Raw genomic sequence first — 25,589 nt, forward strand, 5'->3', positions numbered from 1 at the left:
GAACATGTTACATAGTCGGGCAAGCTCCATCCAGATGCTTGGCACGTGCTCCACGTAGCCGTGCTGAAATGGAAAACCTTAGACCTTTTTATTGCCCTACAAATTCATGCACTTATGAAGGACATTTCTTTCGATGACATTTTAAGTAGCTGTTATTAAAATACATATAAAGTAATGCTATATACCATTGCAGTAACGATTCACTCCCGCATTCACATTTTGATTTTATTTCTTGAGCGCTTATAGTAGCGTATGATTCCATCAGGGCTTAATATCAAATGTGAGTTAGCAGGTCAACTCGTAAATTGATTGCTGAAAAACTGGAAAGCGATTTTAAGTTTATATTCGAATTCCATGTCGAAATTAATCAAACTCGGTACTTGAAAGCAAAAGAAAATAGTTATTTGGTTCGCTTCTTCTTTTTTTTTTTTTTTTCCAATTTAATTTCAATTTGTTTTGTACTCGAGTGTTATCTTAACAATCAGATTCCTCCAAGCGGAGTTAAGTCTGATCCATAAAGGCAATTTACTTGGCATCAAGATATGTTTTTAAAACGGCGAGGGTTAAAAAAAAAAAAAACTACAACGGATACCGTATTATTTAAATTACAATATGCGGGATTATTGACCTAGGCTCAGTCAGTGAATAAATTAAGAGTATGAAAAATTTACGAGTTAAAATGGGATGAGGCATACGCAGATTAACGTAGATATACGGATATCTTTCTGTCAATAATTATTCGCCGTTTGCAATATACCTAATAAGGGTTATTTAAATATTATTAATTTCATTATAGACTATTATTGGTATAAATATTGCATGTTATAATTGTACCATCGAGTAATGGTTGCCTAAAGTAATTATTGATTGATGTTAAATATTCATTATTTACAGCATTATTATTCCACTTCAAATTATTTAACACATTCGAGCTTCTTAAACAAGATGATTAATTTTTAAAATTGATGATGGATAATTTGAAATCAAGTGGTTAGTGTTTTGTACTGAATATCTGAGTGGTTTCAACCTTTAAGTCACTTTGTTGATAAGCCCCAATTTGGATATATATGTAAAAGGATACTGGGTTTTAAAATTTTCATTATATACAAAAAGCGAACTTCCATGTTTCTTTCTGCACAGATATTAAAAAAAAACAAAAAAAAACTGAACATGAATAATTACTTTTTTCAACTTTTCAAAAATTAATGGTTATTATTTAATTTGTATTCGGCCGTCACATTCAGCTCAGACTCTTCCAGTCGTCGTTAGAGTTTACTAAACTAGGGCATGAGGAGGTGAGGACTCGACGAGGGAACAGAACGATAAAAATAGTATGCAGTTTCTAAATTAACCATTCACAACTGGCAAAGACCCTTTCCTCGCCAGTGGAAATGCTATACCTGGCCCATTTCTCCTTCCCTCGTGGCTTTCATATTTGGTGTTGGAAACAAGGAACTAGAAATAGCTTCTTGCACAGCAACACACAACTGTCCGTATATGGCATACCATGTTTGATGCTTGAGCATTCAGCCTTATTAGCATAACGTCATTTTGCTACTTTTACTGATATTTTCTTCGTTGTCATGTGTGACGTAGCTAGCGTAACAGCGCCGACTACAAAATCTCGAAGTTCCTGACATCACTTCTCACTCTCCAGAGTCCAAGGCAAGGTGATATTCGTGGTGCTTGGTTGGAAGGGAATTACCCAAGGCTTCTCGGTAATTGTGTGAAGTTTCTCTAGTATTTGTGTATTGGATTGTTCAGACTCATCCTTTAGGATAAATAGTGAATCGATATTTGGTTATAATACTTCGGATTATTAACAAGGTGGTAAGGAGATAGGTGCATGCTTCATTGTTTATAACAGGATTTTTATTTTCTTAAAAAGTATTAAGTATTTTCTTCATTTTCGGAAGCAAACTGTGCTGTGGAGAAGGCAAAATCATAATGTATTTCTTAATTTTAGTGTTAACACGGAAATCCAGCACTTCGTAAATAATATTCCTATTCAAAATGTTTAAATCATAAGTATGCGACGAAAACTATAGCGAATTGTTCTAGTTGGCTTTCAGAATGTTTGGGTATAAATCCTTTTTTGACTATTATTTAATAATTGATTTTAATACTAAATTTATTATCCTGCTAGCAGCATGCGTGTATAAAGCATTGAACTTTTGGAATGTTTAAGACACTTTTAACTTAACATTAATCTAATAACCAAGATGTAATTCATTTAATACCAGTTTCTTATTCATATTACGTATGCGCTCTTCCCCCCCCCCCCCGCCATATCATTCGAATATTTTTGATCTTCAGCTGCGTGCAAATAAAGCTAACGCAAAAATACTAAATACTTGAAGGCTGTGGCTGAGATGCCCGTCTAGCCACAAACGTAAAGTCAAGTAAACTAATATAATCGACTATTTTAAGGATATATAGCGTTGCGATTTTCTTCGTAATATGTCGAATTCTTTTTAACTAAGCTACTTCATTCATCCACATCAATGCCTTACGCAGTTTTATAATGCAACAGTTATAATATATATATATATATATATATATATATTGAATATGCAATTAATGTATAAGATGGGAAGGCTACTTAATGGAGTGACACGCTGCTTTAGGCACGCTTAAATAAGATAAGATAAATAAGATGAACTCCCTGGAGGTATCAAAATAATAATTTAACCACCCAGGTTGAGGTCCTTCGCCTGAGCAGAAAAAAATTCAAGATAACTGATTTTTTTGGGGAAGGGGGGTGATAAAATCAGGTGGAATAAGAGAATAAAAATAATAGTGCAATCCGGTATAAAATTTCCTGATGTAGTAAGGAAGTTCGATTGCAAAATGACTGACTTGCGTCACCCTCCGCTTGCACATAACTACAGATTTCTTTTCTTTTTGCAATATTAACATTTTAGTTTACCTGCACGCTCATTTTTCCAAGATTCACTCTGTATAAGTGATCTTTAGGAAAATACCGGTGTTTAAAAGAGCAGTTTACTGTCGGCTGAAGACAGTTTTCATTAATGCTGCTTCTGTCAACAATAAGTCATCCGAATCGGGTAAGTTGCACTTATGTTGAAATATTCGGTATATACCCAGCTTTTGTAAAAACGAACAGCGAAAATTTCTCCCGCATCGGTGGCAGTTTTCGCTGTAGATTGTATTCAGGGGGAAGCGAAACTGCTTCACCTGCCACCAAACTTACCCCAGAGGTTTAAACATTCCCATTCAGGTGAGAAAGAACTAGCTTTTTAAGCGGGATCTTATAGCATCCTATGTTTCATTTTAATCCACTGCATAAAATTTGAAGAATTTATAGGATACTAAATATCATGGTTGATGGAAATTTATTTTGCACTTGGTTAGACTATAATAAATTTAGTTTAATCCTTTGTCCAAGTTTAAGCAAACAAAGTTTGCACCTGAAAATATCTTCAGGACTGAGGTAAGATGGTGCAACTCCGAGCATTCTCTAAATTCAGAGTAATTCAGTAATAAGGTGGTACATCTGTTGGCGACTTGTATAGGTAAATATGACCTCTCCTATTGCTTCTGCCTTAGTATCTCCACGTTTGGGTCTGCCTCCCACTGACGAGACCTCAATAAAGTCGAAACCGGTCTGGGTAGTGGCTCTTCCCTTAATGCATAGCAGTATACATCTCCGCAAGATGTGCTTTTCATTATGGGAGACAGAGACAAGGAGTGATGAGCTTGGTCCACCTTTTGCTCGTAGTTGCACTACCTTACCTCAGTCCTGAAGATATTTTCATGCGCAAACTTTGTTTTCTTACCCTTGGATAAAGGATTAAACTAAATTTATTATATCATGGTTGAGTTTTAAAGGTGGAGAGGAAAAAAGCGTTTATGTGCGTATTTGATCATTTAAGTAAATACAGCATCTGATAAGGACAAGTGCAAATTAGAGAAGGTCTTTTGTGAATAAATCATGAAATCTTTATCGTTCTGCCTTCCTCGTTCATGTTATCGAATGTAATACAGTACGTAGTAGGTGACAGCAAACTTTCATGGCAAATGCCTTGAATAGATAACATATCGTACTATGACTTTTCCACCATTGCTTGTTGGAGATGTGAAGTGGTTTGAAGCACCATGTCTTGGTTATCTAATCTTTATATCGCCACGTTACTAATGTACTGGTGCACTTTTGTAACTTCACGAGGCATAACCCGTGAATCTTATGACTAAGTATTGTTGTATCAGGTACTTTGCTTCTATATGTAAATGACACAAAGTTCAGACTGAATCAAATTTTATGGAGCAGGGGTGTGATGTACTTAACTGAACCCAAACTACTAATCTTCCGGAATAATTATTCCAGGTCATTAATGTTTACTTTCTGCAACTAACGTCTGTCGCTAATCCGTGTCTTCATCAAACCTGAGATTTGCTAATAAAATATTTAAAATACGTTTTGCGACAAATTGTAAGAATTCAATTCCAAGTTTCAGGAGCAACCATACTGATTAGGATTGACAAATAAGTTCATATTTGGTGCTATGTTCCCTCCGATGTTTATTATTATTTTTTTTTCAATCACGGCCTCTCGTGTTTTTTAACTTTTGTTGGCCTGGCTGATGAAGTAGACAACGTTGTTGCTTTCCGACTGTAGTTCGAATCTCACTATGGCATTAGGTGCTTTATGGAAGCGTGTTATGTACGTTGCCTTTACAAGGACACTGCACCACTTAGAAGCCTCAAGTGGCTACCATTTGGCCCCTAGAATAGGGTTTCCCAATCCTCTTGGGGGGGGGGATTCCATTTTGTCTCACAATATAAAGATAGGACGATTCTGAAACTTTCTTCTTGGAGCTAATGTTATTGAAGACCTACTTCAGGTTGCTTTAAACCCACTTTCTTTTCATTCACAAGAATGACAGCTTTAGAAGTAAGTTAATGTGATAAGCTTTGAAATTAAGTTAGCTTGGTCCCATACGTAGATGGCATCGTTTCACCTGTAAAGGCAAGCAAACCTTTCTTTCCCAACGTAACTTTTGTAGGCCAAATTCACTGGATTTGGATTGTTTCTTACGTTTAAGGTACACAAGCCGAGCTTTTAGCGCAGAATGATCAAAATAGTTTTCGCTGAAACTTGACATTTCTCTTTCTTCCTCGGCCGAAGTCGTCACCAAGTATGGTACGCTTCTACTTTCCCTCCCCCTATCTTTTTTAACTTTTCTATTTATAAATCCAGAATTTGGAAATTGTATTATTTCTGTGGCCTTTAGTTTATGTTTAAACTGACTACATTGCAGCTTTAGTTAAGTTGGAATAATTTTTATTTCCTATTTAAATTTAAGTTAGATATGGGCAATTTATACAAGTGAAAAATCTCGTTTTACACGTTTGGCCATAGCTTAGATCAGTATTTCTGTTACTGAGTAGTTTTGGAATTTAGATATGACTGATTCTTTCCTCCGCTTCACAATCGTTCTCAATAATCTAGAAGCCGATATAAGCTAGATATAAAGCAGGAATTGGTAATGACATGAACTCAGTACATCTGTCCCTCTCAAACTCTGCCTCCTGGCTTCCAATATCATACATTAAATTAATATCAAAACCATATCTGGCAGTTTACGGTAATTACTTGATACTGAAATTAGGAGTTTTAAAGGTATACACTAAAGAAATGTATTCGCTGTAGCAATTTGCTTCTGTTAGTACGATGGGGGAGAATAATGTTTTACTGAATTCGGGAATTTTAATGCTTTTATTATTTTCACGAGTCTCATCTTCGAGACTACCCATTTGAACCATTTCTAACAATGCTGAAACCTTGAAACCTGTAACTACCCTCTGCCATATGATTATTAATTCATAGTACCCGGCACAGTAAGACCTTAGCTGTCCTTGCGCCAACAGTGGTTGAAAAAGGTGAAAACAAAGTGTTCGGTTTATTGAAATATGAGTACCAGGAGATTGGCGAAAAAGAAACTGAAAAAATTACAAAAGCATGGCGAGTTGCAAATCGAAGTTGAACGAATTTAGCAAAAGAAAACGAAAGTTGTTCCCATAAATAATAGGTGCTTTAGGCATCATCCCCCAAAATACTGAAAAAACATAGAAGCACTCGAGTTGGATGGATTAAAAACCGGCCGTTGCAAAAGGCCGGTTTGTTCAGCACAGCCTTCATATTCAGAAGGTATTTCCACTATTCCTAGGCCCTTGGGTAGAGCTCGAATTAGTGGAATATAACCAGCCTTTTATTTAAGGCTGGGGAAGCAAATCAAGCTTAGATGAGATGTATATAATCCCCTCCCCCCTCCAATTGTGTGTGTTCGCTTGGTTGAGGGACGAAAAACCAGTTTCCGGGAGAAAAATGATCCACCTCTGTGAGACTAGCTAGGTCACCATTTGATGGAAAACACTTCATAAAGGTTCTTCGTGTCATAGACTGAATTCGAAACCTCGAAGCAACTAGTGCTCGTCCATACCAACTGAACTATGTAGACTTACAATGCAGTGACTGACTGCATTAACCTATACATGTAAATCCGAAAGGAATGAATCATTAAAAACCTACGGGTGAAATCCACTTGACCGTGACTTTCCGAGACTTTTTTTTTTCATTCAAGCAAATAATTTCATATCGCCTTTACTGAACTGCCAAGATGTCATGGAGTAGACATTATGTAGAATGCACCAGTGTTTCAATTTCGCTGAGTTTTGCTTATTATATTCTTGCTACTTAAAGAAATCTTTTTTCCCCCCTCTCTTATATTATGAAAGATGAACTGTGCGGTAGCACCAAGTTTTTTTTTTTTCACTTATGGTCATCACCCTTTGCGAATGACAGGTTGTACTCAGAGTACAAGCACGTGTTTTGGGATTTCGGAAGTTCGAACAATTTGCATTTAAAACGAATGATTTAACGCAATATTTAATTATTTTAACCCAACTAGGTAAAAATAATTTTAATGTTACTTTATAACTATAACAAAAATGTTATTGAATTTTTATAACAGAATTTCTAACAACCAAAATTCATCTGAAAAGTTAATATGAATAATGCGGAAGTTCGTGTCATTTGAACAAGGAGAACCGGTGATTATTTTATACGCCGATTTAACATTTCATTTTCCCGTTTTTTGGTAAAAGTTAGTCTAAGTTTTATTAAAGTTAAAACTGAAAAGTAATATGAAATTTAACTTTTCATGGAAAAGGTAGAGGTCAGACTTTGGGGAACAAAATTTCGTCCGCATTTCTCACCAGTCTTCGCTTACCGAGATTTAGGTCTCACTGAAGTACACACACATGCTGTATATGAAATGTAGACTAAATGTTTCATAATTTGCTACCTGTTAGACGGATCTCTTGAAGAACATTCAATTTCTCTGCGATGCATTTGCTTTGATATGATTGTGTATCAAAATCTTGTTTTCTGTCCATAACATTAATTTGGCATGTGTTTGAATTAGTGTGCGCAATCGTACTACATAAATTGCTGAACATTAAGAAAATGTTTAAAATTGGTATGAAATTTGCTTACTGTGAACAGATTTTCATTGTGTGGTTTCAATTTGTGCCACACCTTTTTTATTACAGCATTTGTATGTCGAATGAGAATGTTTTGTACTTTCCCCATTGCAAATAAGTACTTTGTACTCGATGCAATCTCACTTTGGTATGGTCTTTCAGCAATTAGTTTCCGGATTATGTATGCCCATGATGCTACTAATGTTTATCCGCTTAGTTTCAAACATTATTCTTTATAGTATCTAGATGAAAAAAAAAAGTTTTGGCAAACTTGGTTTGTGGGAAGAACCTGCTGAAATCCCTTAATTCTTGTGTATGTGGGGGTAGGTAACAGATTGGTTGATATAATAACAGGTATGTATTATACGTATAAATCTTACCAATATCGGTTTTTATGACTTAGTAGAATAATATGCATATATTGGATTATAGAGTATAAGCTTAGAAGTTTAATACTTGCAACTAGAATATAATGATTTCATATGGAATCAGTCAGAATTCCTATCCTGAAATGTATTTTTCATCAAAATACTTGATACTCTTGCTTTTTTTTAGATCTAAAGACAAAATAAAAAAAAAAATTTTTTTTCACTTGGAAAAAAAAATTGAGGTCAGAAAGGGTTAATTAATGGTATTATTGCTTCCTTATTGTAGCCAATTCTGTTATTTCAGTACTTTGCTTACTATTTGATAAGTTTATCATAAAAGTGGTTCACTTTAGGTGGAATTTAACTAGAATTAGAATTTGTCCTACTGGGCAGAGATTCTCTGGGCAAGTTTTCAGTAAGAAACTTTCGAATTTGGTCGAAATGAATTGAACAATGCGACCTGTCAAGCCGAAGTGGAAATGAAAACGTATGTGTTGGCATTTTTTCGGTATATTCAAAATGCTTTTATTATAATCTGATTTAGCGCTTAAAATTGGGCAAGTTGTCTCGTTTGAATGTGTGAGCCCGATTATCGTCATTGTGGAACCAGTAATCAAATGTTTAGCTCTGACTTGATAAGGGGATAAAAGTTGTAACACTTTCCTTTCTTTGGTTTCGCGTTCATTTGTACAAATTTCGCTGTTCTCACGTAGAACTATTAAAATTAAGAATTTCACTGCTAGCTACTGTTTCAGAAATTAGCAAACAGACATTGCTAATTTCTAAGTGATCTTGAGAGAAACTCGATATGTTGCTTTGTGTCGCAAGGACTTCGCCGTATATTCGCCTTTATTAGTGCTTCTGATTAAGGATTTCACTGGCCTGACAAGCTGTTCCTTTATCAGAAACTGAGCAAAAATCCTGAATACCATGCTCATCTTATTGTCTGAAAGATGTGGTTTTAAAATCTCGATTAGTCCTTAAATTACGCACTAAAAAGCTGATTTGCGTAGCAGTCAAGAGGACTTTAAATAGTGCAGTGCAACGTCGAATTGAAGTTTTGTATTTTTTAAATTTTCGATCACTTCAGAAGTCTTAAGTTTTTTCCTCAAATATTTGGTATTCTTGACATTTTCAGTTTTTAAGAATGGCGTTATTTATCCATAATTTACAAAGGAGAATAGAAGGGTTTCAGTAAGTACTTGAAGTTAGCGATTTCGAATTTCGTGAAAGTGTTAAAATATATTAATTCTGTATAACCATCGTACAAGTATATGTGCAGCAGTATTTATCTGACGCATTTGATTCCACTTCAGTCAATTTGAATTCATATTTATTTAAACTGATTTAATCAGTATTTATGCACAGAGCGACAATTTTTGAATTTAATGACATGAAAAGTGTCCGTCTCCCAGTATTAATGCATCTTTGTAAGAAATGCTGGAAGCTAAACTCTGGAATCGGTAATGAAGCATATACTCGGTATCATCTAAAAACTTCTGTTAAGTAAAAGTATTTATCAGTGGATGAAAAAGCACTCAAATATAGAGTATGAAGTATTAGAGAATTATTTGGAAACGGTTCAATACCGCTAACTGCCCTTAACTATGAACTATCAAGTATATCTAATTTATCGGAAGTACAACTTCAGGTAAATTAGATACTAATGTATATAAATTTATTTAAAATTTGAGATGCTTGTAAAGTACATTTCGAATTGATAAGTAATTTTTCTACAATAGAATTAATATTGTTCAACTGTGTTGATTGCGTTACTACACCGCGATATTGAAATGCTTACCTACCGGGAAGAAGCTGGGATGAAGTCGGTGCTTTCGGGAATCTTAATACGCTCTTTTATGTATATAAACAAAAGTCGCAGTCTGGCTCACATTCTTCATTAATTTGCACATATGTGATGTAAATTTTATTTCAACTGATGTTCCGCGTGTTTATATGTATATTTTATTTTTTACTAGCTAATTCAACAAAATGTGTGACGACGAGGTTGCTGCTCTTGTTGTTGATAATGGATCCGGCATGTGCAAGGCTGGTTTCGCTGGTGATGATGCGCCACGTGCCGTGTTCCCTTCCATCGTCGGTCGACCTCGTCACCAGGTGAGTTTTTTTGACAAATTTAGTCCGTAAGTATTAAACTTATCAATATTAATGGTTATAAAACAAGCAATTCAGTGAAGTACTGCAGTGCTTGCTGTAACCGATTTAATGTTTGAAAATTTCCTAATTATTTCATTGATTTATTAAACCAGGAGTCTCAAACGCAGCAAAGGGCCAGTCAATTAGATGTATATCAGACGTGGGCCGTATTCAATATTCTGTGAACCAAAACAAACTAAAAAAAAAAGATCTATCAAAGGTCCTTTTGTTGTCCTCCTTTTCGACTTACGATGGTGGTGTAACTGTAAACAGTTATACCACCATTCAAATTTATAACCATTTTTATTTTTAAATTTTAAAATAAGTTTAGAAAATATAAGTTCAATTACATTTTATTAATACTTTAAGAAAATTATTTAAAAAATAATTTTGACTTTCAAAAATAAAGATTATCTAAGAGTCCTTTTTAATTTGATTTTGATCCTGATTTGACATCTTTTCCTCTGTACTAACATGTCAATATCCGTTTTATCGTTTCGTGTTGCAATAAGAAGTATTGCATTTAATCTAGAATCTTTTTTATCCATGAGCTGGACTTTGACTTTTCAAGTTTCATAATTGAAAATAATTGCTCCCTTTTGTCTACATATCAAACATGTTAGAATATTTTTTACTTCCAAATTTTTCTTGAAAAGTTTTGCCTTCTTGATCTATTTTTCTTTTAACTTTAAATTCAGACATTATGAGGAGAAAAATAAGTCATTGATTGAACGTTTTTTAATTAACACTATCATATTACAATGGTAACCTGTAACTTATTGCCATTGTATCATGTGGATTAAAATGCCTGTGTAACAACTAACTTCCATTCAGTGGTGCCAACATTTGATGATTGAAACATGGTACAAAGAATTGTAATAAGTTTTGCTTTTGTTTAAAGCTGTCATAAAACATTTAGAAGTTTAATTTTTTTTTTTTTTTTTTTTTTTCTGTTTTAATCCCTGCAGGATAACATTCTTTTTTAGAAAAGAAATCATTGAGGTTGCGAGCTGGATACGAAGCCTTTGCAGGCCATATCCGGTTCTTGGGCTGTCAGTTTGACCTCTGTATTAAACAAATCTGTCTTAATGCTGAAATAGGCAAAAAATGAATGTTTTGCTTAACTCACTTCATTCCTCAAACTGAAATTTGCCAGTTCATGAATTATCTAAAGTATAAATAGAACGAAGCTGTTCTGAAATAACAAACATGCAAATATAATTTATGCGACTGTTACTAACTGCTTGTTTAAAATTGATTTTTCTTTCTCCAACTAAAAGTATCAGCGCTGAAAATCTTCACACCTGTCAACTGTAAATCAACAGGGTTATGACTTTGTGCAGTAGTTTATCCATATTATTACTAATACCACTGTTAAATTGCGAAACTCTTCCCAGGAAATAAAAATTTCGAGAAAAGGCCTTCATTTTTCCACAAAAGGAAACTACTATTTTACATTTTTAAACCTACTTTCCAAATGGTGCATTTGGCATCAATGTGGATTGTTTTTGTATAGGCATAACACTTGGACGAAATTCAGTATTTTTTTTTTTAATACTACATAATACAACTAAAATAATCTGACTTTAGTTGTGGTATTATGCAACTTGTGTGTTTAAAAAGAGCTCCAGATTATTTTAAAATTAAGCCATTAAAAAGATTTTTGCAAATTTTATGTTTCCAAATTTGGATGCACTGTGTTCAGATGTAAGCATAACTCACTGCTAGATTTGAACAGCTAAACGACATCTGATATTAAGTGTTTTTACATAAAATGCTTAGCGACTTGGCATTAATTATTGGGACAGGCATTTCCTGCCAGGAAATGCAGAAAACTTCTCAGACCTGGCTTAGGCAATGTTTCTTCCCCCTTGTTCAGTGATGTTCCCTCATCTTTACACCTAATGTTGTTTAATTTTCGAAGAGTAGATGGTCGGTGTTTCATGAATTGTATTGAATTATTTACTCAATTTGCTAATACTTTTTCCATTATCATTCCTTCACACGGAATGATTGTGTAGCATTTTGAGGTGTCCAAGCATGTATAGTTAATTGAGAAGGGAGATTCTTTCCCTCAAATATCCTTAAACTGCATTGCTGGCTAGGAAGAAGTCAGATGGAGTTGAATAGCTAAGTAGCATCATGAAGCAAAAACTGCTTTTAAAATTTAGAAGAAACAAAGTGGTAAGCTTGTGAGCACTATATAAAGCATCAGCAAGAGTGATCAGTATTGAAAAGGAATGCCAAATCAGACTGAAATTAGCTATAGGCCAAAGTAGAATCAATCTTTATAACTAGCAAAAGAACAATTATGGAAGGGATAACTTTGCTTGGAGATGACAGGAAGGTGAATAGTAACACAATTGAACTATTGTATCACTTTGCCAATGTGTACCATCCAGGTGGAGATAATGGTGACTAATGGGAATAGATAAGAATGAAGGTAGATGAACTAGAGCTTCTTGGGAATCAATCTTAGTGTGAATGTAGTAAGATCAGATGGGACTGTCTAAGCTGTTATTGCAAAAGCAACTAAAGCTGTTGAGGCCCATGTATTTGTTTTCTGGTTGGTTTCTGTATTTGATTAAAAGCCATGCTACTGCTGTATAATACCACCTAATATGCTGCAATTTGAAAAGTCCTTCTAGGTTCTTAGTGTCCTTAAAAGGATTCGAACCAAGTCTTCAAACCACTAAAGGGTATCACTACTGACTGATCTATAGAGGCTGTGGATTAGATGTGATATTAATACAGTTCAGAAGGAAAAAGAGGATTTTATGCTACACCTCCAGGGATCAATCACAGGAGGTCATTCCATTCTACATTGGCCAACTTACTTGAATATGGGAGGAATGACTAGTTTATAGGAGAAGCAACTTTGCTGTCTCTAATAGCAGCTCACTCAGCTTCATTTAAAAATGCTCACAAAGATTTTGAGAATCAAACTTTGGTCTTTTCCAGTCAAAGGGCATAATGTCCTGTCAGTCTTTCCATTATGCTAATAGCATGCTTGTCTGTAATACTTATAACAAGTTTGTTTCCTTTTTGAAATTAATTTCAGTACTGACATGGTCCTAAGGAAGGGGAAAGAGAAATACTTTCCGTTTAAAGGAAGCTATGTCAGCTGGTTGGTTGAGTGGTTAATGTAACAGCTGTCATGAGACATGGATGTTTTATAATTGAATTGTCTTCATTTGAGAGATGAATTTTGTTGACTGCTCCAAGACTACATCCCCATTTATTTGTAGGCCTAAAGTGGTTTGAAAAATTTCTACCTTTTGGTCTCTAGAGTAGGCTTCTATATGTCAAAAAAAAAAAAAACTTTTTAAATTACCTACTATAGTTTGGGTACTATAGGTTTACAACCCTTCATTGGAAGTTGTGTAAAAGCTTAGTGGTAGCAAATAATAGACTAATTAGTTGGGTAAAGGAAACTGGCACACTATATTGCTTGATTTTGCAGAGGAATTTTACAAGATGCCTCATCTCTGTAAACTAAGACAAATGGATGAGTATAAGGTTGGCATTTTAAAAGGATAGCTAATATGAGTAATATAAGGTGTAAGAGTTCGAAACAACTAGTGGTGTGTGCTACAGGGATTGGATCACTGCTGTTAATGATGCTGGAGATGATTTAAAAGGAACCTTAGTTTGTCAAACTAAGGAGGACATTTAGTAATTTATTTTTGTGGCTCTCATCCACAAAACCTTATAAATAAAGGTTTTTTTCCCTACGTAATTAATTTTATTTATTTCATATGTATTTTTTACTTGGTAAGTTAAAGCAGAAATCCAAACAGGAAGATTTTCAGTGTTGATATTGTGGTGAAGAGACGATTGCTCTATTCCTAATGTGCAATTTGGGTTGAAGTGATTTTATATTACATTTGGGGGACTATTGGAAAGGTAATACATAGGTCTCTCCTGGTTGGTTGTCAAATATCATGGGGGGGGGGGGGTAATGCTCCTTTTTCAACAGTGCTGCCAAAATCTGTTTCAAATAGATAATTTTCCTTTGTAAGAAGGCTTATGAATTTTCCTTTGTAAGAAGGCTTATGAATTGACAATTTATACAAGAAATTTTGTTAACTTAAATTATACTATATATATATATATATATATATATACACACACGCACAGTTATTGCTCCCAAAATGCACTTTTTGGGGAGGTGGAGAGGGGAAGTGGCGTAGCTAGGTGGGCGGTCTGCCCTGGGGGGGGGGCACTTCGAACCTTTTGGACTTTTGCAGTTAATTATAAAATACAGTCTCGAGAACTCGGTTCCAAATATTGTAATACTACTCTGAATTTCCTCACAATTGCTGTAAGTGTTGCTAGTTGTGAGAGGAACTTTTCTAAATGAAATTGATTAAGAATTACCTACATTACTATGAAATAGACTTCACTAATGTCATCAATGATTTTGCTAACAGAAAAGCAAGAAAAATAACATATTGGAATGTTGAAACTAAAGTTTTACTTCAAAAATAAACAGTGTTTTAATTTATTTCCCTATGTCATTTTGACTTTTTGTAGTATTTTTGGTGTGTATTGAGTGGGGCAGCAAAAGCTCTAGCTATGCCACTGGAGAGGGGACAGTTATTTTTACATTTTTGTTTAGCTGCTAATACTGCTCAGTTTGCAAGTACTGAAGTATCTTTCACATTTTCTGCTGATTCCAAAATGATTATCACCATAAATTTGTTACTCCAGGTAACATGTCATGACCCAATTAATTTGTGGACTATGGATCAGGGAAAGGAAGCAGTAGATTTGCATTATACTAAGCATGGAGATAGTTTAATGGCACCAATGTAATGTGGACCATTTTTTTTTTAAATAGAAAATTAGTGCAGCCTATTTGGGCCTTTTTTGGTTCCACAAAAGTTTAAGGGGGATATTAAGTTTTTCAAAAGTAGTTCACTGAATTCATTATTTCCAACATTCATTTGAGACGTCAACAGTGAAGTAAGTCTCAAATATGTGTGGAATTGGAGTAATAGATGGTGCTAATAATAACACATCTGATTAGGTCTGTTTATGCATGGATTCAACATTTTTTATATTAGAGTATCGTCAGGAATATACTCTACATTAAAGCATTTAGCACTGTACTCTTGTAAGCTACATAATGTCTAAAATTAACCTACCTGGCCTCACCTTTTATAAATTAAAAACAAACTTAATTACATTTGCTAATCTAATCAGAAAATTCCTGTTGAGCATCCAGTTATTAAATCCTACTCCCTCACCAATTGCAAAATTCAACTGTACTTGGGTACTATAGTACCAAAGTATAGTTAATATTTATCTTCATTCATAAACAAAAATAAACTACACCACATGTCGAAAGTTTATTTTTCACTTGGTTAGAGTATAATAAAATTAGTTTAATCCTTTATCCAAGTGTGAGCAAACAAAGTTTGTGCCTGAAAGTATCTTCAGGACTGGGGTAAGGTGGTACAACACCAGGGCAACGAGTTGCCCTGGTGTTGTACCACCTTACCCCAGTCCTGAAGATACTTTCAGGCACAAACTTTGTTTGCTCACACTTGGATAAAGGATTAAACTAATTTTATTATACACCACATATCTACTTTAAAGTAAATTCAATGAGTCAACAGGAGAGCCAAGTTCCTTAAGGATTAGACTAAATACAATAATTATAGGTCAACCAATGATTGAATATATTAATATAACCTAGCAAGACTAATAAAGCTGAATAATTGGATGTGAAAAAGGAATTTTCTAATCAGCTGAAATAATTATTTCATTTTACTTTTTTAGTTACCATAAGAGATGAAGCTAAGCAGGTTAGTTTTGCATGGTAGCTAGTTGATGTCTAATATATAAAATCTATTCATGGAGATAATCTTAACTCAAAGTAGTTGGGTGTGTTAGTCTATTATGGATTGCATTTCTAAATCTGGTACAGGACTTAATAACTACTAATGCATTCTTAGTGGAGAAAACCTGCAATAAAAATAGAATATTTCGGCACAGTTTTTAGCAATGGCAAATTAAATCTGGAAATGGATAATAGAATAAGCAATGCTGACATGGTGGGGAATCAGTTTGAATAAATTTGTGGATAAGATGTGAAAACAAAGCAGTATACAAGAATGCTTACAGTACCAATGTACTTGCAAGTTTACAACCTTTCATGGGTGGAAGTCATGTAAATTAGTAATGCATTGAAAGAAGTGTAAAATATAATACTGAAGTCTTGACAAGAAATTAATTTGGAAGAAAGCTGTTGAAGCTAGTAATTTAAACTTTGCTTCTGTTACTGACTCAATTTGAGGGTATATAGGAAGAATCTGATCTTTTCAACCATTTCAATATTTTTTTGTAATGTGATACAAATGTAGAAACTTCTTGCATTTAAGACCACATCTGCAACTTATGATCACCAATCTAATAACCAGGAGAACTAATGGCATTCTCAGTGAAAAGTAATGAGTATCTTGCATTAGTACGTAAAAAAAAAATGCTTTGTGTTCAGAAGTCGCAAAGAAAGCTTTCTTTTGCATATTTTTAGGTGGCATTCAAGAATAGTTTAGCTCTCAGCTCAAGAACTGATTCTTTCCACTAGTCTACATTGGAAAGTTCTTGAGGCTAGGATCATTGATACTTTAATTTGAACTGTTTTTTGATATGAATCTTGTACATAAGTGCACTGCATTTTTTAAGGGGGGGGGGCAATGCCTAAAAGTTAGATACAACTTCTGTCTAGCCCAAACATTTTTACTTTTTGAAACTATCAGATATCTACTGGTCTAAGTGTATGAATGTTATGCATTTATCCAGTAACATTATTCATTGCACCTCAGTGAGTAAACAAGTGATTTCAGTATGTTTTGCAAGTTCATTGCAATATATATTATTTTTGTTTATCCATGTCTGCAGAAATATATTTTAATAATGTACGAGTTATACAATACCTTTCATGTTTAAAAAAAAAAATTGAATACTATTTTTTAAAGATTCTTAAAATCTTTTGAAACATCAAAGTATGTGCTTGACAAACCATATTTTGGTATTCAGAATATCTTCTAATTGCTAAGATGAGCCTAAACATATTTGCAACAGTGGATATAGATAAGTCAACTTATTTCTGAGAATGTATAAAATAATTATATATGAAGGTCTTAACACAATGGGTTCATTATGCATTAAAAAGTGTTGCATATGTCAAAAGCTTGAATTGATAGCATATTTGGCATTTGGTCATGTTATTGAAAGCATACTTAATTTTAAAAAAAAATTAGAGTATATCTAATACTATAGTATAATTTTTAACAGCAACATGTTTTTACATTCATGTATACACTCTGGCAATCCAGTGTTTCAGAATTTTATAGTTGTTCTGATTTGGTTAATGTTTATAACATAAAATACTGTTACAGCATTTTGTTATAAATTGCAATGTCTTAATTTCATTAATTTGATATTGAAAGTTGCAATATATACAAATGACTAACTTCTAGGTCTTGAAGTTAACTACATTTAGCTCATAAAAAAAATAGTAGTGCTAACTAACAAGCATTTTACCTTTTGTTATATGGGAGGAAAATACTTTAAAGCTTAGCAGGGAAAACGTCTGCATTGTAGGCCTTTTTGTGAATTTTCTCACCCAGAAAAAAGATTTCTGTATTACATTAATTGGTATGTGCCATTGCCTAATAACTTATGACTACCAAATTCATTTCACTAATCATATTTTTCTTCAACAGGGAGTCATGGTTGGAATGGGTCAAAAGGATAGCTATGTAGGTGATGAAGCTCAAAGCAAACGTGGTATTCTAACCTTGAAGTATCCAATTGAACATGGAATTGTGACTAATTGGGATGACATGGAAAAAATATGGCATCATACTTTCTATAATGAACTGAGAGTAGCACCTGAAGAGCATCCTGTTCTGCTGACTGAGGCCCCTCTTAATCCCAAAGCCAACAGGGAGAAGATGACTCAGGTATTCAATTTTTTTTATTAACCAGTAAAGATTAACTTCATAAAAGCTGTCATAATATTCTAACTTAATTTTTCAAAAGATTATCTGCTAATTTAGTAGTTTCAATAGATTCATAATTTAAGAAAACAAACTGCTTATATTAAATGGTTAACAGCATTTGTTCATACTACTTAAAATTAGTACTGAAAATCATTTTTAGCAAACATGCAGTTCTTCTGGTCTCATGTACTAGTCGTGCAGTGGTCCAAGCTGGTTCTATATGGTTCTGTTGGTGTGACATGTTTCCAGAAACAGGACTCTAGAGTAGATAAAATACCAAAATAGATTCTTTTGTTAGATGACTTATCTTACTCAGATATAGCAACACCTTATTTAGAGGATTCAAATGGCTGTTGCTATGTTTAGTCTTCAAAACAAGGTCTTCAGTTTCTGTTGCTCTTACATCACATTCTAAGTGATAAGTATTATTTGTGAAGGTACAGTAAAGTAGTTCTTTTGGTTGGTTGACTGGTAGATAATCCTATGGTGAATGGAAACTGATAGTGCTTTGAGGCTTTCTAACCAGTTACTAATTTGACCCTGGCAACAGAATTATTATGAGGACAAGGATAGAAGACTAGTTTCTCTGTGAGAAAGATGTTTTGAATCATTTTTATCTTGACACTAAATGTCTATTATCTTTATATAACTTCAATTCTTTCACAAAAATCAAATTCCTAGCATTTTCTCTAAAAAAAAAAAAATAATAAAAAAAATAAAAAAAGGTCACTTCCAACTTTCTAAATATGTATGTTTGCTACTCACAAGTATCTAAATCTAGCATGTTTGTCAATCTCAATCAATCCAGACCTGTACTTAAACTTTTCCTGGGGTGGTGGTGGTGGGGTTACTAGAGTGCTCCTCCTCCAACTTACAAAATGAATAAAGACAAAAAAACAATATATACAAAACTTATTAAAAAAAAAACTTATGCTAAGTAAAGACAATTTTCCCTAAACTTATCTTTTGCAAATGTATCAGTGATATAATCATAATTCAAATTATTCATTTTCAATAAATAATAGTGATAAATTTTACATTTTATCCTAATGCAAAGAGTTTAGTTAATAACATGTTCTTTTTAAGAACAGAAAATGAACATTACCTGTTTGCAGCATGACTGCAAATTCAGTGGCTTGTCTCTTCTGGTTCTACAATCTATGTATAATCAATCCATAATGGTAAATGGGATGATTTTTGTTGCTATACCTTCTTTCCTGGGTCTGATCTGTATTTGAATTGGACTATGGAAAATTAATTTAGTCAGATCAGGTAAGCTGGTTTGAGTTATGAACATCAGTTCCCCAGAGATTACTGTTTGACTCCAGAAAACCAACCAATGCAAAACATAACCTTTGAGAGAATCATGTAGTTTGACAATTCACTTCAGCTATCTGAACTATTGAGGTGTTGACAAATAACATTAGGTTTAGATGTCTGTAAGTGGGATTCACATTTGTTTACAAGTGTTGAAGTAGATGTACTTCTGTATGGATCTGAACACCCATCCCACCAAAACGACAACGCAACCTCTGTTTTGACATGTATGCATTACTGGTCCAATCTCATCTATTTGGCATTTTGGAGAGCTTGAAAGTTGATCATTACATTGGTTCATAAGAATAGTTCTTCAGGATAAGAATGCATATTTCTTAAATATTAAGTTGCATGTGAGGTTGCATTGGCATGTATGGGCAAATAGGCATGACAAATTTCTTGAAGAGCTGGAGTGTTCCTATAGGGAACAGTATGGGAATGATTGTTCCAAGGAACAAGGATAGAAATGAAAGATGAATAGTTAGTTCAATAAATTATGTATGGGTATTGATAAACAGCTGTTTGTGTTGATCTTATCTATGAGTGCCCAATTTCATGGGCAATATTTCAATGCATCGAAGTAGTGACCATGAAAATACAGAATAGCATAATGCAGAAATAGGTGTGTGAAATGTTTGGAAAGAGAAGGGAGGGACAGTCATTATAGATTATCCTATTATGGAATATTTTTTATTCCAAGAGAAGCAAAATTTGAAGAACTTTACTTATCTTAAGAGAAGGTATGATCTTTATAAAGATAGAAAAAATCCAAACTTCATGGACTCAAGCTAAAGGAAGTCAATCCTGGTAAAGAAATCAAATAGCAAGTCATCAATGAGTTGCTTGCCACATTTACTCGTATAATTTTTGTCAGAGCTATCTGTAGTGTCCGGGTTTATTTTTTTTTTTTCCCCTCCAACATCATTTAGAACACCTTGTATTTTGACTTATTTCCACAAAGTTGAAAAAGTTAAACTATCTAGAACAATTGTAGAAAAAGTTCTTTTTAGTTGGCAGCTAAAATTAATCTTAAAACAGTTTTTTTTTTTCATATCCTAGCACTATGGAAACAAACAGTTAATTATACATCCAGGCATGTTTTATTTTAGTATCTCTGAATTTTTGTGGTCAAATTAAGGATTTTTTTTTATGATCCTCACATACAACTCATTTAGCTTTTATGTATACCATTTTATAGGAGGAAATGCCAATAAAAAAATAAATATTTGTCTAGTTATTAGAAATTTCATTTCACTCAATTCATATAGTGAAATAGAGCAGGAATGCAAATAGGAAGATTTTACACACAAATCCTTTTTTTTTTTTTTTACAAGCTAAAGGTGTAAGTTCAAAAGAGCAGTGGTATTTGGTTTAGGTTATTAGATTACCTTTCAATCTTTGTTTTATATGTGACAAAAATATAGCAGTTTTATATCATGAATTTTCCCCCATTTCAGATTATGTTTGAAACTTTCAACACCCCTGCTATGTATGTAGCTATTCAAGCAGTGCTGTCCCTTTATGCTTCTGGCCGTACCACTGGTATTGTACTTGATTCAGGTGATGGTGTATCCCATACCGTTCCCATTTATGAAGGTTATGCCTTACCCCATGCAATTCTCCGATTGGACTTAGCTGGTCGTGATTTAACAGATTACCTAATGAAGATTCTTACTGAGCGTGGTTATTCTTTCACAACCACAGGTTAGTCACAAGATTTAATATACTGAATAAAGAAACAGTGTATTAAGAATGCTTTGTACTTTGGCATGAATATTTATAATTTTAACTTCTAAAATTCATTAGAGCTATAAACCATAACTATATTCTAAAAATGTGTGTTAAATTTTTAGTACATTTGGGGCTATGATTATGTGATAACCATATTTTTGTATCTAGAGGAAATTACCAGCTTTGGGGAGTTAACCTACCTACAGTAGTGATATACTAATAGGCACGCTTGTCTACCCTATCCATGGGTGATGCTGACTTAAATTATTTAGATCAACTTCATAAAATTATCCTGTACATCTTCTTGATCATGTTGATAACCGAAATGAATTTTATAACATACTTCATTTCCAGAATTTTTGCTGACTGGTTTGAGACATTTCAAACTTAATCATCTTGACCCCTGAGCTTTGTTTTTGTAGTATCTCTATTTTCTTGAATATCAGTAATGCTAGGGTCCTATCCAATATCTTAATTTTCAGTATGGTTCTGCCTAATTTTATTAGGCAGATTTTAAATTAACTTCTTACTAGATGACTGAAAATAAGCTTGTAATCGTACACATTATTGTACTTTTTGGTTTTTATTTCATGTTTGTAGTAGTTGTTCAGCTAGATTAGTCATACTTCTGAGAGATATCTGAGGAAACTTTTTGAAAAATTTTTGGTTTCTGATATTTCTTCATATTATAAAGAGCAAAATTAACTTAAGTTCCTGACATGTACCCTCAAGGGATGTGATAGTACTACATGAAAAACTTACCTCACCACTGACTTTCTATCAACAATTTTCTTCCAAATCAATCTGTTACCTGTCAAGACTCCAATATTATCAGATCTTATATTTGTCTTCTAAGGCACTTTTTACTGTATCAATCCACCTATATCTTGGTCTTCCTCTGGGTCTTTTTCCTGTCAACCTGGCAGAGAACACTTGTTTTGCTAACACATTCCTAGATGCAAACAATGGCAAGTTCCTTCCTAATATTCTCTCATCTTAATATGATATTGCCATTGATGCCATCTGTTCACGCCTCTAATCTTTCTCAAGACTCATCTGCGGTCTCTAGTCTTTTGTCAAGTGTTTCACTTCTGACCCAGTTCTCAGATCCATAAGTTAAAATTGGTTTAATCTGTCTTGTATATAGTTAATTTGGTGTTTTGACTAATTTCTCTTATGCCATATAAATTTATTCAGTTGACTTCCTACCATACCACCTTCGTTGATTCTGTTATCTATTTCAATATTTAATTTACCATCTTCATTAAAAATCATGCCTAAGTAGCAGAAATGTTTTATTTACTCATCTCCATTCACAATGCAGTTGATATTTTCACTGCTTCTGCCTATTTTCATTATCTTTGTCCAGTTATTGCTGACCTTTATACCATATCTATTGCAACAGTTACTCAATTTAGTCAGGGAATCTTGCGGACTTGTACTGGATTTATTTAGAAGTATAACATCACCTGCATAAAGCAAAGAGCTGAGATTAACATATCCAATTTTGTATCAAGTTTAATACCACTTCATAATGTGATCTATATAGATAAGAGAGGGATGATGTGCATCCACAATATAAAATGATGGTACAAAATTGAATTATTGATTTAATAACATGGAAGTGCATGCACACACACACACACACATTGTAAGTATAGAGATGCATATTGCCATGTAATTCTGAAAAAGATATTTGGTTTGCTTTATAAACATATCTCTCACTTTCCTGCCAGCATTCTGTATACTTGTTTGTCCAAATGGTTCCAATGTTGATTGTTGCATTCAAATTATCCTTCTGATTTTAATTGGAAACTATACCACAAGGCAAAGAAATTCTGTTTGATAGAAAATTTCTTCAATATTACATTGATATCTTAAATACATAAATGCTACAAACCTAATCAAATAATGGAGCACCTATAACAAAACATGCATAATGCAGCATAAGGATTCAATGGTTGATCAGATGTCTTTTAATTTGTATGGAACTTTTAATTGTTAGTGAAGATCTTTATAAAAGATTAGCTGCAACCAGGATTTTTGAACAGTGGTATTTGTGTCACAAAGAAAAATGATTTTCTTTATATCAATTCTAATCTATTTTGGAAAAATACTTTTTCAGCTTAACAAGCTTTAATATCTGCTATTAATGATAAAGTTGTGCATATTTTATATCACTACTTTAGATTGCCATGTTGTAGTTAATTATCTCAAGGTATGACTAAGCGCTTTTTAAAAATATAATGTAATGCATCATACTTTGTATATTATGATCATCCCCACTAAATGCTATCAGGTAAACGTACAAAAAAACTAAAACTCGAAATTACATAGACTATTAAATGAAATATTTTTATTACTCAACTAAGTTCTTACTTATTGCAGACGAGTGCCTTTTTTCAAGCCCTGCTCATGGCACTTGAATACTGAATTGGTATACTAAACTTTTTTTTTTTTCTGTTGTAAATAAACATTTTGACTGACTATAGATATCAATCAAAATTGATCTGGCTTTGCACCTCCTAAAAAATGAACCTATGAATAATGTAGTGAAAGTTGGTAACCGATATCTTGCATGCCATTGTTCAAATATCTTTTTAATGTAGCTAGAGTGGGCAGTTTCAGGACTACAAATTTGACAAGCCATGGAGAGTGGAATGAAAGACTTTCTTCCCTTCTGAAAGGGGATGCGATCAAATGTGGGATTAGTGCTGGAAAATTCAGGAGGAAATGATTAATTGCCTGACCTTATAACTTCCTGACAAGGAATCCACGAGTTTATCTCAGTCCATGGCACAATCATTTGTGGTGCCATTGATTGAGATAACATAGATAGGACAGATATTAATCTTTTGTTTTTTATAGGATATATTAAGTCTTCTTACTCTTCAGTGATTTGTTGGGCACTTTCAGCATGCACTTATTGCCCAAAGACTATTTTTTTTTTGTTCATTTCAATTGAATATTGTAATTGCATACTATACAAACTAAAACTGTTGTGTCAAATATTCAATAATACTTCATTATTTCCCTATAGCTGAACGAGAAATTGTTCGTGACATTAAAGAAAAATTATGCTACGTAGCTTTGGACTTTGAACAGGAAATGGCTACTGCTGCATCCTCATCTTCCCTTGAGAAGTCCTATGAATTGCCTGATGGTCAAGTTATCACAATTGGTAATGAAAGGTTCCGTTGCCCTGAAGCCTTGTTCCAGCCTTCCTTCTTAGGTATGGAATCTTGTGGTATTCATGAGACAACCTACAACTCGATCATGAAGTGTGATGTTGACATCCGTAAGGATTTATATGCCAACACAGTCTTATCTGGTGGCACTACAATGTATCCTGGTATTGCTGATCGTATGCAGAAGGAAATTACTGCCCTTGCTCCAAGCACCATGAAGATAAAGATCATTGCTCCTCCTGAGAGGAAATACTCAGTCTGGATTGGTGGGTCCATCTTGGCTTCCCTGTCTACTTTCCAGCAGATGTGGATCTCAAAACAAGAATACGATGAATCTGGGCCTAGCATTGTCCACCGCAAATGTTTCTAAAGCATCTGATCTCTAAACATTTTGAATTTCGTGTTCTTCTGTTCTCTGTTTCAGTACTGCCTACAGTTGTTTTCCCTGTTATACCAATAGGCAACAATCTGATGCTTTCAATCAGGGACAGGGAAGCATATTCCATTATTTAAGTCTCATGCAGTCATTTTTTTTTTCCCCCTGGAAAAATTTCAGTAGTATTTCTTGCTGTAACTTGTTTCAAGCTTTAAATTATCAGTCACGATGTAAAAATAACTGATTTAATAAAACCATTTCTTTTGAATATTATTGGCTTTCTTTACTAATATACTGAATAAGGCACAAATTTGAAATGTTAAATAATTTCTTTTTGCACATACAGCAGCTAGTTCATACTATTCATCAATTGAAATCATAATGAACTCAGAGGTACCTAGGGGTGGCTCGTGCATAGGCACTATGGAACTGCAGTACCCCCAATTTTTCTTGATATATAAATATATTTATATTTGCTTGTAATATTTAATTTTATCAATTTTATTTTTTATAAAAAAAAATAAAAATCCATCTTGTAGCACTTAGAGGGTGAAGGATGCTAGCAGCACTGCATTTACCAGTGTCATATTGCTACGTGTGCAAGCATATGTATGTCATAGTGAGACGCTAGCTATTAGCATAATGTGGAACTGTCCGTCGCACAGTTCCACTGTTGTTCATATGCAGTTTGCGCCAGTAGTAGTGTTTATAGTGCTTATCGTGTTTACTCTGTCTCTTTAAATATTTGGACGTTACAATTAAAGGATTTAATTGTAATGTCCAAAAATTGTAAATCCATTCCTTTAATTACGATTAAAGGAATGGATTTTATTTTTAAGTAATTTTGAATTATACCAAACTAGATTTTATCAATAATAAACAATTTTTTCATGTTTAATTTTTTTTTTTAATTTTTACCATAATTTTGATA

The 25,589-nt window shown here is 33.6% G+C and overlaps 1 protein-coding gene across 2 annotated transcripts; it reads left to right on the top strand.

Moving 5' to 3' along the window:
• Positions 1-1,558: 1,558 nt before the first annotated feature.
• Positions 1,559-24,926, top strand: LOC150102963 (actin 403). 2 transcript variants are annotated; one of them, XM_090397654.1, is made up of 5 exons: positions 1,559-1,718; positions 9,854-9,992; positions 17,768-18,007; positions 20,821-21,067; positions 24,135-24,926. In XM_090397654.1, the coding sequence occupies exons 2-5, from the start codon at positions 9,867-9,869 to the stop codon at positions 24,650-24,652; spliced, it is 1,131 nt and encodes a 376-aa protein (XP_090253780.1). In that variant the 5' UTR covers positions 1,559-1,718; positions 9,854-9,866; the 3' UTR covers positions 24,653-24,926. The 2 variants fall into 2 exon arrangements, with proteins under 2 accessions (XP_090253780.1, XP_090253781.1); XM_090397655.1 differs by having other exon boundaries at positions 1,708-1,830.
• Positions 24,927-25,589: the final 663 nt, after the last annotated feature.

Source organism: Typopeltis vanoorti, chromosome 9, assembly GCF_054136105.1.
Source record: "Typopeltis vanoorti isolate ZY-2024b chromosome 9, IOZ_Tvanoo_1.0, whole genome shotgun sequence".
NCBI lineage: Eukaryota > Metazoa > Arthropoda > Arachnida > Uropygi > Thelyphonidae > Typopeltis > Typopeltis vanoorti.

Bases quoted from the DNA above. Each gene is read 5' to 3' on its own strand.
- LOC150102963 (XM_090397654.1), top strand. From the start codon at position 9,867: ATGTGTGACGACGAGGTTGCTGCTCTTGTTGTTGATAATGGATCCGGC. The intron at 9,993-17,767 runs GTGAGTTTTTTT...TTTCTTCAACAG, and splicing joins TCGGTCGACCTCGTCACCAG to GGAGTCATGGTTGGAATGGG. The intron at 18,008-20,820 runs GTATTCAATTTT...CCCCCATTTCAG, and splicing joins ACAGGGAGAAGATGACTCAG to ATTATGTTTGAAACTTTCAA.